The 22846-nt window shown below is 41.4% G+C and overlaps 1 protein-coding gene across 1 annotated transcript in view; it reads left to right on the forward strand.

Annotated features, from left to right (window-relative positions):
• Positions 1 to 22595, forward strand: part of LOC126284655 (odorant receptor coreceptor) — a 289713-nt gene extending 267118 nt beyond the window's left edge. Inside the window, exons 6-9 of the mRNA XM_049983760.1 lie at positions 10411 to 10510; positions 13372 to 13476; positions 19092 to 19247; positions 22128 to 22595. Of these exons, the coding sequence (XP_049839717.1) occupies positions 10411 to 10510; positions 13372 to 13476; positions 19092 to 19247; positions 22128 to 22178 (412 nt within the window). The 3' untranslated portion in view covers positions 22179 to 22595. The remainder of the gene's footprint in view (positions 1 to 10410; positions 10511 to 13371; positions 13477 to 19091; positions 19248 to 22127) is intronic.
• The last annotated feature ends 251 nt before the right edge of the window (positions 22596 to 22846 follow it).

The following is a 22846-nucleotide window of genomic DNA, read 5'->3' on the forward strand; positions in this document are numbered from 1 at the left end:
AAGTATCAAACTAATTACGTCCGCTTTCTGAATTCTATTTTCTTGTCATGTTCTAGGCCTCACGTCAGCATAGTTCTTCCCTCCTCAGGCCAGCCTGCGTGACCTAAGACGCGTGCACTTCGGCCTCCGCTAGTAACATGGTGTTGGCTCTTATGCCAATACAACAGAGAAATTTATACTAATAATAAAATTGTAATACCGTCGTGTCTGTCTGTTTGAACGCGTAAATTCCGAAAGCTGCTAGACTAATTTTCATGGGTGTTCACACGTAACTTGTGCGTAGGTTGAGACGATGTACAGGCTTGATTACGTCAAAACTGGATCACGGAATGAAAGTTATAGTGATTCAAAGTTTTATTTAAAGTCGTCGTTTCTAGGGAAACATATTTACTCTTAGAAAAAGATGTTTACTCTTTCGCTTTTGGAAACTGCTCTGTGGAATACAATTCAACGTAATGAATACAATGCTCATACCATCCAAATGTGTTTAATCCACTCTTCGATACTAACATTATTAAATGAGAAAATAACTCTGTCTATTAAGTGTTCGAAATTAAACTGATGAACCGGTTTCGATGAAATTTGGTATGGAGATAGCTTGAACTCTTTAGAAGAACGTAGCTTAAGGTAGTTAATAAAAAGAATCGACCCTTAAGAGTGTGAAGTAGGGATGGAACATTTTCTATAACAATGAACATAAACTAGGTTAAAAAATAAAAGTTATTAAATTTGTTGCGTATACACGTGTTGAATGATGTATAGTTACTTTAGTAACAAGATGCGTAGATGCGTGTTCCTGTCCATATCGCGTGGACAGGCAGACACGTGAGGCCAGCTGACATTCTTGCACGTATAACAGCTTAATTCCTCACTATCACTCACCATCACAAAATTAATGATATGCTCTGGCTTAGCCGAAGATAATAGCTAGTACTAAAGAAATCGTTATTGAGATGTAAAAACCTGAACCATTGCTACAGAAATCGTTTTGGTAGCTCCTTGCTCCCCATAAAGCAGTGAGAAAAGATTCATTAAACAAAACGAATAACTGCGCAATTTGTATAAACCATACATGCCTCATGTAGAATGATTGCATGCATTTTCTGAAACATCGTTCCCGTTTTCCCTTTATTACAACGTTTTAGTCTGACGTAAAGCAAGTAAGCGAATCGAAATTATCATTCCGCATCTCAGAGACCATACTGGTACAGAAACGCAAGATGACAGAGAGAAGCCTGAAATACCGAATTCGGTCTACCGAAATTCTTTTTTGGAATGAATGCACAAACGTCGAAATGTCAGTTAATGCAATACGTGACCGTGGAATAGAAACTGATAAATAGGCATCTGGTCAAGTTGAGATAATTGTGAGATTCTATGATATTATGAGAAAGGACCTACCCTCCTTCAAGTAGTTTAGCGTTCTTATCTAGAGCAACGAAAATTACCTAGCCATTGTACATTCTCGTTTTCACGAAGCGTCATCGGGCAGATGCACATAACTACGGGACTACATCGCTGGTGTCAATATGTTGTACAATTGTGGAATTTTATTCTCATGCATTGTGACCTTTTTGAAGAAAGAAATTCTCCTCTGTAAAAATCTAAAGAAGTTCTGCAGACGGTGATCTTACGAAACACAACTCTCGCTAGTCTTTAAAGGTAAGGGCGCTCACGTTTATTCCGAGTTGCTTGATTTGTGGAAGGTGCTCGATATACTCCTGTACTTAAGTTAAGTCTGCAAAATATCAGCTCACCATCGGATCAGATTCGTGGTAGGTTTTAGAGCTTTCCAGGTGACGTAACTCACAACGTCATTCTCAACTGCAGATATGAAAGTGATTTCATGAGTACCCCAAGTGTGTGTGGGGGGACTTTACTGATTTCAGTACATATTAATGATACAATGGACAACGCTGCAGGTTTCATGGAGCTATTTGTGGACGATGTCTATAGGAAAGCTGCAACGCCAGAAGCCTGTAGTGAAATGCATGGAGACATACAGAGGGTCGACGGCCGGGGCAGGCACTGGTAGTTAGACCTGAAAGTAAATAAATGCGACGTACTGAGCATAAATAGTCGGATATAGCCACTAATGTTCGGTTACACTACAGGTAGCAAATCACTGGAGCCAGTAACGGCTTTAAAATACACTCATGTTGAGGAAAAACAGAACACTTTGAACGATTCCTGATACGACGTTCATATTCACAGCGCATGTAGATTTGTATATTGTGTAGAAATGAGTAGCATTTGAACTATGTCGACCCTCGGGATCAAGGCCGTTATCAGTATTGTGGCGCACCACCATCTACCGGTAAAACGTGCCTGCGGCTCTAGCTGCCGCTGTAAACCGAAGGGATCAGCGTGATTTGAGCAGATGTGCAGGATGCATCGCAAAAGTATGCGCGAACCTTACCGTGAAATCAGTGCATGTGAAAGAGGCCGCATTATAGCCATTAGAGAATGTGATGCATCCATCCGGGAATCTGATGCTCGTGTGGGCCGAAGTGTTTCGGCTGTGCAACGGTTCAAAAATGGCTCTGAGCACTATGGGACTTAACATCTGTGGTCATCAGTCCCCTAGAACTTAGAACTACTTAAACCTAACTAACCTAAGGACATCACACACATCCATACCCGAGGCAGGATTCGAACCAGCGACCGTAGCAGTCGCGCGGTTCCGGACTGAGCGCCTAGAACCGCTAGACCACCGCGGCCGGCCTGTGCAACGGGTGTGTGGAGAATGATTCACCGAAAGCCATAGAATACGATGAGATGGTTAGGTCCCACCATCAGACCACTGGCCGAGAAACAACAATATGTGTGTGTGAATTCCTAAGGGACCAAACTGCTGAAGTCATCGGTCCCTAGATTTACACACTACTTTAACTAACACTCCCATACCCGATGGACGACTCGAACGTCCGGCAGGAGGAGCCGCGCAATCCTTGACATGACGCCTCTAACCGCGCGACCACTCCGCGCGGTCTCCCCGAGAAGATCGACACCTCATCCGAATGGCATTGCAGGACAGACCTGCGTCCTCCTAACCTCTGGCGTAACACTTGAACAGTGTAACACACCGTACACTATCAGGGTTGACAATCCATCGATGAAAGAATGTGCAGAAATATGCTAAACGGCAATGGTATATGGAACAATATCAGTGCCAAACAGGAACGACAACAGATAGTGTTTTCGGACGAATTCATGTCCTGTTTGTTTGAAAATGATGGCCGCATTTTGGTTCACCCCAGATACGGGAAGCAGCATCACAGTGACTCCATTCGAACAAGACACACAGCACCAGCTCGACGCCTTATGGCGTAGGGTGCTGTTAGAGACAACCAAAAATCACAGACTGTGTGTGTCTAGAGCACTGTCACCTGTATGACCTACGTGACTGACATCCTGCGACCCGTAGCGATACCCTCTCTGCACAGCACCCCAGATTCCACTTTTAAGCAAGACAATGCACGACCATATGTTGCTGCACGAACATGTGCCTTCTTAGTGTCACAGGATGTCAGCCTTTTGCCCTGACCCGCCTAATCACCAGTCCTGTCGACAGTCGAAAATGTGTGGGATATGGTGAAACGACGGGTACAGTACTATGATCCAATGCCGACCACCGCAGATGAACTTTGGAAATACACTCCTGGAAATGGAAAAAAGAACACATTGACACCGGTGTGTCAGACCCACCATACTTGCTCCGGACACTGCGAGTGGGCTGTACAAGCAATCATCACATGCATGGCACAGCGGACACACCAGGAACCGCGGTGTTGGCCGTCGAATGGCGCTAGCTGCGCAGCATTTGTGCACCGCCGCCGTCAGTGTCAGCCAGTTTGCCGTGGCATACGGAGCTCCATTGCAGTCTTTAACACTGGTAGCATGCCGCGACAGCGTGGACGTGAACCGTATGTGCAGTTGACGGACTTTGAGCGAGGGTGTATAGTGGGCATGTGGGAGGCCGGGTGGACGTACCGCCGAATTGCTCAACACGTGGGGCGTGAGGTCTCCACAGTACATCGATGTTGTCGCCAGTGGTCGGCGGAAGGTGCACGTGCCCGTCGACCTGGGACCGGACCGCAGCGACGCACGGATGCACGCCAAGACCGTAGGATCGTACGCAGTGCCGTAGGGGACCGCACCGCCACTTCCCAGCAAATTAGGGACACTGTTGCTCCTGGGGTATCGGCGAGGACCATTCGCAACCGTCTCCATGAAGCTGGGCTACGGTCCCGCACACCGTTAGGCCGTCTTCCGCTCACGCCCCAACATCGTGCAGCCCGCCTCCAGTGGTGTCGCGACAGGCGTGAATGGAGGGACGAATGGAGACGTGTCATCTTCAGCGATGAGAGTCGCTTCTGCCTTGGTGCCAATGATGGTCGTATGCGTGTTTGACGCCGTGCAGGTGAGCGCCACAATCAGGACTGTATACGACCGAGGCACACAGGGCCAACACCCGGCATCATGGTGTGGGGAGCGATCTCCTACACTGGCCGTACACCTCTGGTGATCGTCGAGGGGACATTGAATAGTGCACGGTACATCCAAACCGTCATCGAACCCATCGTTCTACCATTCCTAGACCGGCAAGGGAACTTGCTGTTCCAACAGGACAATGCACGTCCGCATGTATCCCGTGCCACCCAAAGTGCTCTAGAAGGTGTAAGTCAAGTACCCTGGCCAGTAAGATCTCCGGATCTGTCCCCCATTGAGCATGTTTGAGACTGGATGAAGCGTCGTCTCTCGCGGTCTGCACGTCCAGCACGAACGCTGGTCCAACTGAGGCGCCAGGTGGAAATGGCATGGCAAGCTGTTCCACAGGACTACATCCAGCATCTCTACGATCGTCTCCATGGGAGATTGCTGCGAAAGGTGGATATACACTGTACTAGTGCCGACATTGTGCATGCTCTGTTGCCTGTGTCTATGTGCCTGTGGTTCTGTCAGTGTGATCATGTGATGTATCTGACCCCAGGAATGTGTCAATAAAGTTTCCCCTTCCTGGGACAATGAATTCACGGTGTTCTTATTTCAATTTCCAGGAGTGTAGATGACTGGAGCATTGATGGCTACACCACAGAAACGCCATTGGCACTATACGCGTCCATACTATAGCACATGGAACAAATTATCAGGGCCCATGGCAGAGCCTGTGAGGCAACAGGACACAATCTGGACGAGGTGACTGATATGCTAATCATTTCTGCAGAACATACTAATGAACACGACCTGAGAATATGAACTTCCTATCTCTGGTCGTTCAAGGTGTTCTGTCTTTTTTTTAACATGAGTTCAGGTAGTATTAACTTTGCAGAACGACCATAAGTAGAATTAATACGTTAAAGAAATTGTGGAAAGACACTGACTGGGAGACTTAAAGAAATAGAAATATAAATCATCCGCATAGGATGTGGCTTACAAAATACTGGGAGACTTAAAGAAATATAAATCATCCACGAAGGATGTGGCTTACAAAATACTTGTTCAACCAATTGTTGAGTACTGCTTACCAAGAAGGATTCGACAACATGTAACCAAGAGTGGTGCTTTTTGTCACGGATGGTTTAGTCTGCGCGAGAGCGTTACTGAGACTGCAGTACGAAGATAACTTTTGTAATTTCGAGAGCATATGTTCCAAGAAGAAACAGCAACATACATGCCTCCAGAAATGACCTTGACGAGCAAATCATTCTTCACATGCATAACATATGTCGTGAATAGAATAGGTAGCGCAGAAACAGTTTGCGATATCAGAAGTATGGTCCGTCACACACCTAAACGTGGCTTGCAACTATAGACGTAGATACAGATCACCCGAGAAACACTCATATCTTACATGTAGCAGAATGTAAGTAAATAGTGCTGTCAATGACTGTCTGTCATATTCGTATAGTCCACATTGTCTGAACATTCAGCTACTGAGAAAACACACTTTGACTGACTGATGCCGTGCATAACACTGCAGGCCGTAGTTATTCTGTAAAGATGGAGTATGATGCGGAAATTAGGTAGAAACATACATACACAATAACAACTCACATAGGCCGTGGGAAGACACATGGAATGATCGATTCAGTCAAAGACGTCAAAACAGAAATCGTGTATAGCTACGGCCGTATGGGAATGACGACTGTAGTACTATTATAATGCTTATTATTTGAAAGAGCAACAAACCACAAATATGGATTCAGTGTAGTGTATTTAAATCATACTATATCTCAATGAAATTTAAATAAACGTTTTTAAAGCATTATCGTGGAAAGTTACGATTCCAGAGGATAAACTGTGTATAGTTATTTTCAGTTCGAGCAAGTAAACCTTATGTACACTCAAGACAAAGTTTGTTTTTGAGACATAAAATTTCCATATCACACGTATATAAGGGCAAATGCACATCAATTACACGTTATAAATTTTCCACTTACATAATTGGTTGTGAATGATCTGTGATTAGGTGGTACATGAAATTAATAATAACAATGAAAATGCTGGCACTAACGTTCAGGCAATGGAAAAGTAGATATATTAATGTAACTGTTTTTCAGTAGCTTGTTAATAAGGTGTTTCCTAACCATCTGGATGGTCACAGCCACTTAAATGTACCAGTGTACCAGATGAGACAAAGTGTACCCATGGCTGCGACTGTAAACAATAATAATGACACCAAAAGAATCAGTCATGAGTTGTACAAGAATTTATAATTTCACATCACGGATTTCATACATTGATCACATTTCCTGATTCATCATCGTTAAGAGACCAGGCAATCGCCACTGAATGTGCACATCGGTAGTATATGTATAGAGTTTCTGGGCCAAAGAGCACATTTTTTAAAATACCCAGCTTTAAAACCACTATTTTAGTTTTACTGCATACCGTATATAATAATTTATCCATACCAATGAAAGATATTTTCATTTATTTAAAAAATAAAACTTCCATTTATTTGAAAAAACTAAAAATTTAGTAATGTTTTCTTTATAAATGAGTAATACCAAATTGTGTTTATCTATGCCAATGAAAGAAGTTTTAATGTAAAAACTAAAAAGGTATATCTCAACCATAAACATTTTAAAAATTCAGAATCTAATTTTTTATATAAATAAAAAGGAAAAATGTATTCTAATGCTGAGTTATTTCTAGACTTAGGAAACTATTACAAAGAAAAACTGGGATTGATTTACTGATTAATGAAATAAGAAAGACATGAAGAAGAAAAAACGAAGATATAAAACTAAAATAGAACTTCGAACCATTTGTGAAAAGAGATATTTAAAAATTAATGTGAAATTAATAATGACCACTTAATCTATCTTATTGTAAATCCTGAGGTCAATATTAATAAAACCAATAACGAATTGAAGAATAAATCAGTAAAAGATATTCATAAAATATGTAAAACAAAAACAAAATCATAAATATATTCTAAACTTAATAAACAACAATTAATCGATCTTATAAAAATATCAGAGGTCAATATTAAAAACAATAATAACGATTTGATTTAAAAAATCTGTAAATGACCTTAATAAAATCTGTAAACTCAGAAATTTAAAAAATTATTCTAAACTTAATAAACAACAATTAATCGCTCTTACTAAAACAACAGTTAATCGATCTTACCAAAACATAGAGAACAATATTAATAATATTGATAATAAAATGGCTAAAAATGTAGATAAACATGAAAAAGTTAAACAGAAAGCCTATCAAGATAATTTTTTAGGTTATAACTTTCTAGATGATGACGATTTATTAAAACATCTAAACAAATGAACAGAGCAGCTTCTGCTTGTAAAACTGGAATAATAACTTCACAAACTTTATAATACAAATAATGTTATTGAATGACAAGTATTTTTAGTCTAAATAATCAGTAAATTAAGGAATATTTTAATGCAAACAAGATCAGTTGAAGTTAACTTGAAGTTTTATCATAATTTTAAAAGACAAAACCAAAAGAAATACAAGAATATAATTTTAGAACAAGTAATGAAATCATATTAAGAAATACTGATTTACGAGATTATTATCAAAAATCAACAAATAAACTATTAATCGAAATTGGAGAAATTGGTCTCAATTTTTTTTACAAATAATTTAGAATTAAATTTTAATAGACACAATCTAATTTCTGGTTCTTCTTATATCGATTTACCAAAAAAGTTAAAAGCAAATAGCTCTAATTTATATTGAAAAATGTTTTCCATATTCAGTGAAATCGGCTTTATATCCAACTAATGATCGTGTGGAAAGGGCTATAATTATAAAAATATTGGGCTAACATTAGATGAACAGATTACAAATTAGATTTGCTAATCGATTAACACATATTCCAAAATTTGAAAAGTAGTCAAATATTTTCATTAATGTTTATGCTTGTGATGCAAAATGTATTGTATAATTTCTTTACCAGGCAAAAGATAAACAAGAAAAACATGTCAGTCTTTTTAAAATTAGAAATTCACATTATTAACTGGATAATATATTTATGTAGATTAATTAAATCACAATCAACTAAACACAAGTCTAATATTTATACTTGTGATAGATGTTTAAGATTGTTTTATTCACAATGAAAATTAGTCATCATGCAAACAAGTGTAAAAAACATAAAGAAGCAAAAATGAAAAACTTAAATTTGAAAATGTATAAGCGTTAATTATGAGTTCCTTTTGTTATTTATGCTCATGTCTTTTGAAAAACGTTAACACTTGTCAACCAGATACTAAAAAATCTTATACTAATAAATACAAAAACATATATTGTTTTCATGCAGTTATTGTGTCAAATATTCTAACAACGACTATAAAACTTGTAATGTATACTGCAAAAGATTCTTTGGAAAAATTCGTTGATATGGTAAAATGAAAATCTAAAAAACTTTAAGAAATATATGTTCAAATTGTACAAATGATAATGACCAAAGAGGATATAATTAATTTTAAAAATTCAGGAACTTCTTCCTGTGTGAAGAAGAAATTACTGTTGGAAAAAAGACATTATTGTCATTTAACAGGAAAATATTGATGAAGTGCTCAACATTGCACCGCTCACAGAAACAGGTTGAACTAAGTTTGTAAACAAGCGGAAAGGATGTATCTATATACTGTAAAACTTTCACACATGCAGAATGAAAACTGTATTTCTACAAAAATAGTGTACATTTCTTTTGGAGTGACCCTCGTATATTAAAATTGGCAGATAATTTTGAAAATTTTACAGATACTTGCATTAAATCGTCGACATCATTAGCTAAATGGAGGGCGCTGCCCATAATACTCCAAACTTCTCAAATGTGGAGAGAATCGGCAACCGAGCTAGGTTTAGGAAGAACAGATAATCAGTAGAAACTCTCGATGTGCGTGGCTTGGCATTACCTTGCTGAAATGTAAGCCCACGATGGCTTGCTATGAAGGGCAACGGAAATGTGATATATGTAGTGCTGTGCAGTTAGGGTACACAGATGACTACCAAATGTGTCCTGCTGTGAAATGAAATGGCACCCTATGTCATCACTCCTGGTTGTCAGGCCATACACCAGGCGATAGTCAGGTGGCATCCCACTTCTGTCGGAGACATCACCAGGCAATCCTTCGCTGGTCATTTTGGCTCATCACTTAAGACAATTCTATTCCAGTCAATGGCATTACAGGCTGAAGACGCGTCTGGAGACGCCCTGGACAGCAATGAGATGCCACCCTGAGTGTCGCGTACCGTATGGCCCGACAACTGGGAGTGATGGTCTGCGATGCCATGTTGCCCCTCATGGCAAGCCTTACTGGGCTCACACTTCAGCAAGATAATGCCCACCTGCACACGGTGTCTATGTCTTCGTCCTTGACAAAACCTACGTTCGCCATCAAGTTCGTCAGATCTCTCCCCAACTGAAAACATTTGGAGAATTAAGAGCAGGGCCCTCCAAGCACTCCTTATTTTGACGATCTAACGTGCCAACTGGACAGCATTTGGCACGATATCCCTAAGGAGGACATCGAATAACTCTGCCAATCAATGCCAAGCCGAGTAACGGCTTGCACAAGAGCCAGAGGGGAACTAACGCGTTATTGACTTACTCAAACAGAACATCAGAAACTGTAATCATATGTACGTCTGTACATGTACATCACTCACACCGATTTCCGTCCCATTCGGATAATTCTTTCGTGGTGCGGAGCTTTTTTCCATTTGTGTGTGTGTGTGTGTGTGTGTGTGTGTGTGTGTGTGTGTGTGTGTGTGTGTGTTGCATTCTCGTATTTATTCTTGCAGCTAAACAAAGGAGTTCCCGAACCACAACCATGTCAGCACAAATGTAATACTTCTTCTTGAAGCTCCTAGAGCTCCCAGCCTGATGCTGCAATCCAGATAGTGAGAGTGACGTTTCGGCTGCAGGTTCGTGGGCAACATCGGGGACGCGTACGGCGCGGCGCTGCTGCTGCACATGTTGACCACCACCGTGACGCTCACGCTGCTCGCCTACCAGGCCACCAAGGTGAGTGCATCTTCCACGATTTACAGTACTCTACTACTACGCAGTAACTTAAAAATATTACACGTTAAAATACCAAAGGACCATTAAGTGCTGCAAGAGGAACATTGGCCATTAATGCTTTTATTGCATTCTACAGTCGTTGGAGTCGAGTGAGCTATACTATCCGATAGACCAAATTTACCAAACATTCCTCGAACGCCCACAGTTATTTTACTGTCCTAACGACATAAAGCGCACTCCTAACCACATTTACTATTCGAATTCTACATGAAATAAAATTTGAGCAAAAGAAACAACCAATTTTGAAGCAGTGTGTAGGTGAGCATTACTCAAAATGTAATGATTCGAATGCTTGTATGCAACTCACGGTAAATATGTACAGAATCCACGCTGGATGAAGACCAGTCCTGGTATGGATCGATGGGGAGTTGTTTGTGGAAAGAGGAACCGGTGCGCGATGACGGCACATTCTGTGATTCATTCGTTTCTAAAAGATTTTTTTCAACGGACTGCTTCAGTTGGTCCGAGTCGATCACTTCCTGCATTGTCGCCTTCGCCCCCTCCCTCACCTTTCTTCCATAATCTATTTACGCTTTTGTAACACAGTAACAGCTGTAGCGTTTTCAGATATTCTGTGATTTTCTTTAAATTGTAATGTCTTTAAGTTTTACGAACAATCATACGAAAAATATATTTTTCGTTACTTTTGTACCAGTAATAGATTTGGGGAATAGTTATTTATTTATCCGGTAGACAGTATTGACTACGGATGAAGATAACTCACAAGTGGACTCATCAAGTTCTGCGTGCAAGAAAGACGTTCTAGTGTGAAATGTCTCATTCGTAATATCCTTGGAAGAGTAGTCCAGCCGTCACAACTTTAATGTAATTTTAAATAAACGTCATATAAGCGGTAACATCTGTTGTATATAACAGCGGCGTTTATTAGCATCAAACCTTGTATAGCCATATCATTGTGGATAAGCACAGACTCATTTGTAACGTCACTTACATTACAAATCTATATGAAATAAATGCGGGAACTACTGTTAAGATCCCAAAACTGTGGCTCATAACATTTGCGTGTTGTGTTTTGTTTTATGAATAAATTTGGTTATTATAAGTTTGAAGGTGAACGTTGCAATGATAATTTAAAAAGAAGTTCCTAGTCACTACGAAACTGGAGGATTTTAATAAAATGAAAGTTAGTTGATTTGAAACTGAATGGAAGAGTTTGGGATGCTTTGATATGGTGATAGAATTCTGACTTGGTTTCACATAAGTCGGACATTCAAATACGTGATCGTAGGATGCTACCAGTTGCCATCCACCTTTTCAACGTACAGGAGTCCTTCGGACCTTGGTTAAACGATCATATGCGGTCTCGGATGCTTAAAATTTACCACAGGAGCCGCAACATCTTAACATGTTCAATAACAACGGCTATACGGACCGACAAATTCGACGTGCTTTTGACTTTGGACCTCTATCTGAACCTTCTGAAGACACCTTTGCGTCTGTGGCTTTTCTTCCGTATGCTGGGAATGTGTCCTCCAAGAAATATGAGATCAGTTGTGTTTTTCGTCCGCCAGCTAAGATTCGAGCACTTCTTGGCTTTGTCAAAGACGATTTACGTTTGCGGAAGTCTGGCGTTTACAAAATACCGTGTGAGTGCGGGAAAATTTACATTTGCCAAACTATTCGTACCTTCAACGACAGGTGTATTGAACATCATCGTCATACGCGATTATTACAACCAGATAAATCTGCTGTGGCTGAGCATTGCCTTACAGAGGGACACAGGATACTATACAACGAGACGCAAGTAGTTGCAAATGCTTCGCGATACTGGGATTGTGTTTTAAAAGAATCTGTCGAAATCAGACTAGCAGATAGTAACATTAATCGTGATAATGGATACCCGCTAAGTAAAACGTGGAATCCTTATCAGGCATGAAGAATCAACGGCATCTGACTCTGCCATCTATGAATAATCATTTGTAACGATATATCGTTTTCAACAGTATTCACCACCGGAGGCGCTGCAACTATTTTTGCGCCAGGGGGTAGCAGGAAGCCACAGGTTCGAATCCTGTCTCGGGCATGGATGTGTGTGATGTCCTTAGGTTAGTTAGGTTTAAGTAGTTCTAAGTTCTAGGGGACTGATGACCTAAGATGTTAAGTCCCATAGTGCTCAGAGCCACCTGAACCATTTGGTAGCAGGAATTATTGAGCAACGGCGCACTGTATCTAGCGCATGCGCTGTTGTACTTCCGAAGCGGCCAATTGCGAGTGGAATTAGTTACCGGCGAGAACAGCGTAGCTTTTCTCACTTGATGATGGCGGCCAGGTGGACCGCTGAAATATTGTCCTCAGATGACAGTTTTATCCGGCTGGAAACCCGACAAGAATTTGATAAGTATTTCAGTATGCTGCAGATATGATGAGTCCCTGCTTCAGTCACTGTTATGGTCCATGACATAATGTCTATAATCTGAAATCGGTAAATAATTCTTCATCGCGAACAGATCGACAGAAACGTTTTGCCCAACTACAACATGGTGGGCGGTGAAAAGCTCAGGAACCAGCTGGGAAGCAGAAGATTTAAGCTCTGAGATCATACATGTGCATCCAGGTTCAACAGAGATCAATGCACAAGACCACTACCTATCCGATTGTGCTGCATGACTATCGATACATATACATGCAGCTATAGGAAGGAATTAACCCAGGAAAAAATACAAAAAAATAAATAAATATCTATACCGAGAGAGGTATATCAGAGCGTAACAAGTAAGTTCAGTGTTTCGGTATTGTACTTCCTGGCAGAACGTCTCACATTTGTGTTTTCTTTGTTACAGATCGACTCGGTGGACGTGTACGCGGCCTCTGTACTTGGCTACCTGTTCTACACCCTGGGGCAGGTCTTCCTCTTCTGCGTCTTTGGCAACAGGCTCATTGAAGAGGTGAGCTACAGGCAAAATGGTGACCACCTTTTTTGTAGCATTATGTTACCGACAGTCTCTGTCATTCTGAGTTTCAAATAGTCTTTTTCCAAAAGGTTCAACACAGAATAAATATTTAATGACTGAGGACGTCGAGATCACCTTAAATACAATAAAAGACACACTCATTGTGGGTCACTTTTTATGTATTTTTTGTTTACCGTTTTCCTCTCTTGCCACAAGTAATTTTCATATCTAAATCGAATAACAGAGAACAAATGGATGTAATAGTACAAAGCTGATTGTAATATGATTAAAATAGGTTCAGTGGCAGTATACAAACGAAAAGGAAGCATCAGAGTAAATCATACCAAATTACTGCAAATCGCTATTTAAATTAGAGAAACTGTACAAACATAACTATTACGAAAGTTACTCATATTGTGACATAGATGAAAACGTACTCCTGCCTTCCCATACACAACCACACACTCTCGGACATGAACACAAACCGGGAGGTCCTCCACGAAGCTTACGTGGGATGGTGTCTGGATGCCCTTGAGCAATTTGAAATATATTTTGCGAAAAGAAAAGAACTAGGAGGGCTCTTCGGAAAGTGAGGAACGATCAGTCGCGAAATGGAAACCACTGTGAAAATACGACGAGGCTTTTCTCAGACATTTTGGGCAATTTCTGTAGTATGCCCGTCAATTGCATCAAGATGCTCTCTTCAGTTGTGAGCGCACTGTGAGCGAGTAGAGGTGCGTAGAACAACAATGTCTCCCGCCAAGTAGGAAGGCCCGCTGAGAGGCTTCGCCTTAGTAAATGCAGCCCACCTAACACAACTGCCACGCACTATCTTCTTCATGGCAATTCTCAGCCACCCTCTCCAGGGGCAGCGAAGTCGCTCCTGCAGCCTTTTCGATGGGAAGTGTTCGATCATCCACAATTCAGCCCTAATTGGCTCGTCCTGAATATCATCTCTGTTCACATGCAACGCTGGATACGAAGACTACACTTGGGCGCAGGCTACGCATTATAGACCAGCATACAGAATTATCGGAAAGCACAGGCGGCTGTCTTCTATAACGATGGTGTTGGAAATTTGGTATAACGCTCCGTCAATTTTCTAAGCCGGAGCGGTGACTATGTAGAGAAGTACTTGGAAGGTGTAGCTAAATGTGCTAAGAAAACAGTTTTTTTTTAATTTTCACTGTGATTTCCATTTCACGACTGACCGTTCCTTACTTTCCCAACAACCATTGTAGATAAAATTTTGAACAGCGAGAAACAATTTTTACGATACGTCTACTTCAAAATGTACTGATGAATCAAAACATTACGAACACTTGTTGTAGCATGTTGGTGAAGCTTTGAAATGAATACAATAGCGATTCTGCGTGACATGGCTTAATGTCCTCGGTTGGTTTCCAGATATATGTGGCACCTGATGTCTCCGCAAAAGTCACGTAGTTCCTATAAATTTGGAACCGTTGACTTGAGGAAGTGACTCCCAGTAACGTCCCGGATGTGTTCCAGCGGTTTCGGATCAGGCGAATTTGGTGGCCAAGACATCGGCATGAGTTCATTTACAATGCCCCTCAAACAACCGTTGCACGGTGTTGACATTGTGATAGGGACAATTATCCTGTTGGAATATGCCATTGCCGTCAGGGAAGACATGAACGATGAAGGGATGTTGGTGGACCGCAATACGGTTCACATACTTCGAAGCTGTCATGGTGCATCTGATTACCACTGTAAGCCACACGGATACCCAAGTGAATGTTTCCTATAGCATAGTCCTCCACTGGCTGGCATCCGTGGGGCGATACATTTTTCGGGTAACCGTTCACCTGGATAATGGCGTATGTGGTTTAACAACAAACGTCGATGATCCTGTGTCCATTGTGAACGTATCTGGCAAAGTATTTTGGTCAACATAGGAATATGTATGTGTCGGCTGCTGCGGAGTCCCATGTTTAATAACGTGCAGTGAACAGTGTGCTCTGAAACAAATCTCCACCAGCACTGTACTCGATAGTCAGATATTCTGACTATCGCCACTTTACAGAGCAGGCAACCATCTGTGGTAAGGCGTGGACGTCCAACACATCATCGCCTACTCGCATTTAAAGGATGCCCACGACAGTGGTACACGAAAACCTAATCAGATTCCCTTTTTGCGAGATGCTCATTCCTAGACGCCGAGCCATACAATCTACCATTAGTCAAAGTTGCTTATGGCAGCGGATCTCCATATTGCCATTGGACGATGGCATTCATGTATCGTACAGCCGTTTCGGCGCCTTCCATGACCACCAACGGGATACGCCGGCCCCACATAATGTCGCCCCAAAACAGCAGGGAACCTCCACCTTTCTGCACTCGCTGGACAGTGTGCCTAAGGCGTCCGACGATTGTCTGGTTTAAGGCATATGCGACACCCGTCGGTGAAAAGAACGTGATGCCAATCCTGAGCGGTCCATTCAGCATGTTGTTGAGCCCATCTGTACCGTGCTGCATGGTGTCGTGGTTGCAAATGATTGACCTCGCCATGGACGTCGGCTGTGAAGTTGCGCATCATGCAGCCTATTGCGCACAGTTTGAGTCCTATCACGACGTCCTGTGGCTGCACGAAAAGCATTATTCAATATGGTGGCGTTGCTCTCAGCGTTCCTCCGAGCCATAATCCTTACGTAGCGCTCAACCACTGCAGTAGTAGCCCTTTGGCGGCCTGAAAGAGGCATGTCATCGACAGTTCCTGTCTCTCTGTATCTCCTCCATGTCCTAACAACATCGTTTTGGTTCACTCCGAGACGCCTGGAAGCTTCCCTTGTTGAGAGCCCTTTCTGGCACAAAGTAACAACATGGTCACGATCGAACCGTATTATTGGCCATGTAGGCATGGTTGAATTACAGACAACACGAGCCGTGTACCTCCTTCCTGGTGGAATGACTGGAACTGATCGGCCGTCGGAACACCTCCATTCAATAGGCGCTGCTCATGCATGGTTCGTCTTTGGGCAGGTTTAATATTAGACATCTCTGAACAGTCAAAGGGACTGTCTTGTAATACAGTATCCACAGTCAACGTCTCTCTTCAGGATTTCTGAGAGCCGGGTGATGCATACCTTTTTTTGATGTGTGTATTTATAGTAGATCGTGTTCCGCAGTTGAAAAGTACTTTATGAAACTCACAATGTATAGACAACCGATAGTTGCTGCATGACTCACTTAATCCAGCGTCGGTCCAATGGTAATTGCTTACATGATAAAAGTAATCCATGTGTTAATTCATACACGGTTCTGATTACTTTGTTTTGTGAAGTGAATACTTTTTGTGTAAGTGAGATGTAACTGAGATATATACTTCAGGAATGAAAATGTCGCCCATAATCAGAATTAAAATATCATAATTAGTGGATTTATACACTCTCACAGTTGGCATTATTCTTATGGAAAAATTTGAGAAAACAGAACTCCTTACGTATATTTACTGTATGTTAGCTCCCTATTCCAAGTTACGTCGACACGTATTGCCTTTTCAGAAATTGCTACTATTTACATGATTTCTACTTGTTACACAACTTAAAACGAAGTGCTTTTCATAGTATAAAACTTAGCATGGAGTTGGACAATTTCAACCGAACAGTTGATTACTTCTACAAAAAGTACATTGTCTGTTATTTTCGCTGCATATGCTTCTTCGTTTGGCTTGAATGTACTTTTGGCATGTACAAGATGTACTTATTCTGCTTTCCGATTTAAAAAAAAAAAAAACGGTAGATCACTATCACAGAGCAAAAACAGTTATGGGTCCATGATGTAACATGTAAATTCGAGCCATCCCATTGCACTCCTTCTCTAGCATCCCTCTGTGAAAACAGTGCTCTAGTGTAGTTTCTGCATCCTGTTTTTTTAACAGGAACTATACCATAATGTGCTAAACTCCTTATTCTATAAAACATAATTGTTCTAAGCAAAAAACATTTGACAGTAATTATACACGCAGTAAATTATGCATAGTTATGCCCTCATGGGGCTGCTCATGAGAAAGAGAGATCTGTGCACACATTAAAGTTTGGAAATTTGTGGTAAAACATTATGGGACCAAACTGCTGAAGTCATCGGTCCCTGAGGCTACACACTACTTAATCTAACGTAAAAGCTATGGACAACACACACCCCCATGCCCGAGGGAGGACTCGAGCCTCTTACAGGAGTACCCCACGCAACACGACAAGGCGACCTAGACCGCGCGGCTATCATGGGCAGCGTGGTCGCATATTACACAGGCGTTGAAGAAGGGAATTCGTTGAGTTGTAATTGAATTTTCATTACTGAAGTCCACAGTTGATTCGTTTCAATCAATTTCTTTGCTGGAGTTATAACACTGTTTAGGAGTTTCATTGTCAAAGTTGTCCCCACGGAGAGTGACATAATGGGCTTTGTGTGTTCGGTGAGACGTTAAACCGCATAGTAATTGTTTTCTTCTTGAAATTGCCAATGGTGAGCCATCATGAATTTAGACAAATGAGCGTGCATTGCTTGTCGTCTTTCCGGTTCCCTTCCGTTCCCTAAAATTTAGTTGTTTTGCCGGAAAAATGGATATCTTCATGAATTTCCCTCACAGATCAACAGATATCCGATATTTGATCAATATTTTCCAGTATTCTTCTCAAGCAATACAACAGAGTCTGAAAATCATTACTTAATTCCGGCCAGTACATTACTTGAAGCCAGGAATCCCGTTTCTGCCTATGAAACTAGAAGAGCCGAAATCGGGCCGAGGCATACTTTCAGCAGACGTACGACACTACCTGCTCCAGTCGAACGAAAGCATCCGATAACTTCAGCAGACCAGTATTGCAGCTACATCAGCCTCTATGCTGCGGTAAAGAGAGGACGATATGCTGCGACGAATACATGACACTTCAATACCGTTAGTGTCGTTTGTATTGTATTCGTATATAGTGCGCGGAAACAATATCTATTATGTGCGCCCACATGAGCTTGAATTTATTTAAAATTATTGATAAGTTACGTCTAAGATTTGGTAATATGTTTCATGGCTCATATGAGAAAATGGCGTGTTTAAATATGTAACCAACTTCCAAGAAATTCGTCTACTGATGCTCCGCTGTGCACGGCTTTCTAGGTCACGTGAACGACTAGAGTAAGTTGCGTTTGACTGGCTTTCATGATGGTCAAATTCTATAATATTTGCGGTACCCAGTACTGAATTTAATGACCTGCCACGTCTAAGAAACATAGTGTTTTTACAGGTTGCTATCCTTAAGTGTGAATGCTGTGCTGGGCAGCACACAGATTAAGACGTTAGACATGTATTTGAGTTCAGATCCCTGTTCGGCCAACCAGGTTCAGGATTTTTATAAATCTTAAATGAGACTGTAAAGTTGAAAAGAAAACAGCCTATACTCAGCCCCATCCGTGTCCATTTGTAGCTTGTGCTTCATCCTTAACGATCTCGTCCTCGACGGGACGTTAAACCTGATCTTAGTTCCTACGAGCTTGAATCGCAGCACCAGTGGACACCGTTGGGACCAGATTGCTTGAGCTAAACACGTTCTTTTGCAGCTGCTGAGGCGACGCTTCCTTCTGGCTTGTTGCAGAGCTCGTCGGTGATGGAGGCGGCGTACAGTTGCCACTGGTACGACGGCTCGGAGGAGGCCAAGACTTTCGTGCAGATCGTGTGCCAGCAGTGTCAAAAGTCGCTCATGATCTCCGGCGCCAAGTTCTTCACCGTCTCGCTCGATCTCTTCGCTTCGGTAACCTGTTCTATTCCTCTTACTTCATCCCAGTGGAACAATTTCTATTAGGAAAATTTTCATGCAGTATGTTATACGAGGAGGACAATCAGTGAAATGTACAGGGTGGGGCAAAGAAAAGTGGCCCGGAGAACAGAGTTCTAGAGTATAAAGGAATACAGCAGAGGAAAGGAAATACAGTACTAACATGACTGTAGCAGATGTTGAAAGTGAACACCATTCATCTCTTGTCACTTTTGAGCGCTGTTCAGCAAGTTGCTGAGGACGATCGAAGCTGGTCTCTTGAAATTGCTGCAGTTTCATCTGAAATGTTCTTCTGCAGTTCTTGAAGATTATGAGGGCTGTTAAGATAGACTTGATGGATCCCCGCACAAAGTAGTCGCACACTGATAGATCGGGTGAACTGTGTGGCCAGCTACGGTTGCGACCACACAGATCCCTGATAATAATTCAGGCGCGAGAATTGTGTAACAGTGCTCCAAGGTTTAGCCTACTGTATGGGCAGTTGCTCCATCCTTTTGGGGTGCGGTTATATGCATGGATTCAGGTACAACCATATCCACTCGTCTGAGCCACTTTTATTTTCCCATCTTGTACAAGGTTACAAATTAAACATCTTTGGGTGACTACACTGTCTAGAATAGTTGACACGAAAAATGAGTAATGCCTCCATTCTCAAAAAATGCGTGGCTTATAAAGACAGAGGCTTTTGAATTCATAAAGGCTAGGAGATGCGTTACATCCGATGCATTTTAATTTAGCTTCAGAAAAGGTAGAAAAAATAAAACATTGAGCCTAGCTGGAATAATACTGGATAATAATGAACTAAATCTACTTGCAGACGTGGTTGTTCTAAGAAGTGGCGGGAAAGCGATGATGCAGCTCATGAGACGTTGTTGCTGATATATTTGAAGAAAAGCAAGGTCACAAATTAACAAGGAGAAACAGAGTACACGATCATGATTAGAACAACCAATTATGGTACACCATTGACAGTTGAGGACTTCACTTGTAAAAGAGTAGCCTTATTTAAATATCTGGGAACTATCTTAAGTGAACGGAATACAATGGAAATTGAGATAAATGCAAGGACCGCAATGTAAAATAAAGAATATTTTGACTAATGGGGAGTCCTGTTTAGTACAACAGTTTGGATAAGTATTAAAATCAGACTGTAGCACACGGGTCTCAGTCATTTACATTATGCAGACCAGATGCCCTAAAACTGCAGACATTAGAAAGAAACATATTAAGGAAAACATTTTGGCGCACCCCAAATTCATAGGACTGTAGGAAATTAAAAAGCCAGGAACTCACATGTTGATACTGGCAGAAGTGTGAAGAAAAGAGTATTGATTTGGGAAGGACATCTAACTGAGATGAAAGAGGAAATAATACCCATCATTCTCAGAATTCGTTGAGGGCGGAAGTTGAGAGGAAGTCCACAGATAAAATGGAAGAATGATATCAACAATGGTACTGAGGCGAAGAGCCTGTGAAAAAGAGAATGAGCCACGACAGCCAGGAAAGGAAATTATTACTAAAGGAATGTACAAAACGCTTCCGGTTTTCGAGACCAAAGTAGAAAAAAAAGAAAAAGAAGAGTTAAATCACACGACGCATTTCTGATCCTGTACGTCCATCACCAGGAGCAAATCGTTTAATACATTATTTACGTCTGCTCTTGATCGTGGTGGCGTAGCATTTACGTTCCAGTTGTGTGAAGGTTAGATTTTAAATACTGAAATTTTTGAATGAAACAAAGGAAAATAATACGTCAAAACACTTCACGGATACGGTATAATATGGGACGACTAAAGTTGAAGTTTATTACGTAGTGTCATATGACAGAGTTATAAAATAATTTGACATATGTAAGGTACTATATTTATAATTAGTCCTATTTATTTACATAATTTTAAAGACTTGAAGAGGAAGAGGGGTATTCTGTTGAAGCTAGAGAAATGGGTAGATATTCTGGCAAATTCCTTGGCAGGTAGCAGGAGTAGGCTAAAATTTCGTTCTGATAAGATGTGGGCAGTGTGTATACGTAAAGTTACCGTAATATGTTGTTACAATCGCGGCCCAGTAGAAGGGTTGATAACCAGAGATGGAACGATAGGGGGGGTTGCTGTCAAGTTTGTAATAGATGTAAGAAGATGTAGAAAGGAGTGTGGAAAGTACAGAATCTTAATGGGTGACGGTAGACGGTTACGGATGGCGAGGTGTAGTGCGTGGTGTTCAAGGATTTGGAGGGAGCAGTAAAGTTTTTGTAGAATGGAAATCCACACTGGTGTCTGAAAGGACTGTTTAGAGTAAGGCACTTTAGGTGGGGATGCAGTTACCGTGTTGAGGGGCATAGTAATTTTAATTTAATTAACTGGTTTTTGTTGGCAGGTTAGTAAGTGCTGTTTCCACATCAGTTTATTGTCAGAGTGTTTGGTCTTTTTGTGTGTTAGTTAGTTCTATATGACGGCTGTAGTTGGTGAGGTAGAAGTGACGGGGGAGGGAGAGAGGGGGCAAAGCTGCTCGTAGCTTGCTTTATGACTATTGCCTGCTTTCGGGAAGGATGATTTTGAGGGCTCAGTGTTTGCACAGCACAGGAAGTAATCTGACTGAGATAAAGGGATCGTTTGCATTTCTGGAGGTTGGGATAGAAGGCAAAGAACGCTGTGTCGTCGACGTAGAGGGAATTATTGCTGTTTATTGATATATAGGATGAACGGTTGCGGCAGGACGTTTACTCGCGAAGCTGCCATAAGGTGTTGCCGAAAAATAGGGAGTAAGAACAGAATACGGTACTTCAGTTACTCGTTTATGTGGGACCACTACAGATAAGTCGGTTTTTGTCTGGTCTGATGTGTTTACGCTTTTGTGCAGGTGCTGGGAGCCGTGGTGACGTACTTCATGGTGCTGGTGCAGCTCAAGTAGGCGCCGTCTGACCACTGCTGTCATCTGTGGTGCGGCCAGGCAGCTGCAGGTGCAGATGGGGAGGGAAGTGGAGTTGGGGATCCACGAGCTGGAGTTGGGACCAAACACAGCGGGCCAGTTGCAGATGCGACGTGGTCCCGCGGCAGTTTCAAGTGTCGCTCGCAGAGCACTGCAAGTGAAACATCGCTACAAGGAAAAGCTGTGTTTCACGTCGTTACAGGCTTGTATGTACGACCAGAACTAATCTGGGTGCTCAGATGTTATAAAACTGGTGAAATTACTTCTGTCCCAAGACCAGCACAAAATCTGCGTAAATATTTTCAGAGTTACAGCACTTATTCGCAAATCCTCTTGTATTAAAGCCCATCCTGTATTTATCGAGCGGAGAAATAACCAAGGTAGTGACTGTTAGCACGGAGGCTAAAAGTGCGCCTATACAAAATGTAATATATATATATATATATATATATATATATATATATATATATATATATATATATATATATATATATATATATAAGTAGAAACGATTTAAATGGTATATGAAACATCGATTAAGCAGTGAAAATTCATCAGGTGCGTTCAACGGCTGGAATTCACAGTAATTAACGATTTTCCAATCTCATTTCATATTTATAATAAACACTGACTGTTTATGCTATTACACA

The sequence above is a fragment of the Schistocerca gregaria genome, chromosome 8 (assembly GCF_023897955.1).
Source record: "Schistocerca gregaria isolate iqSchGreg1 chromosome 8, iqSchGreg1.2, whole genome shotgun sequence".
Taxonomy (NCBI): Eukaryota; Metazoa; Arthropoda; class Insecta; order Orthoptera; family Acrididae; genus Schistocerca; species Schistocerca gregaria.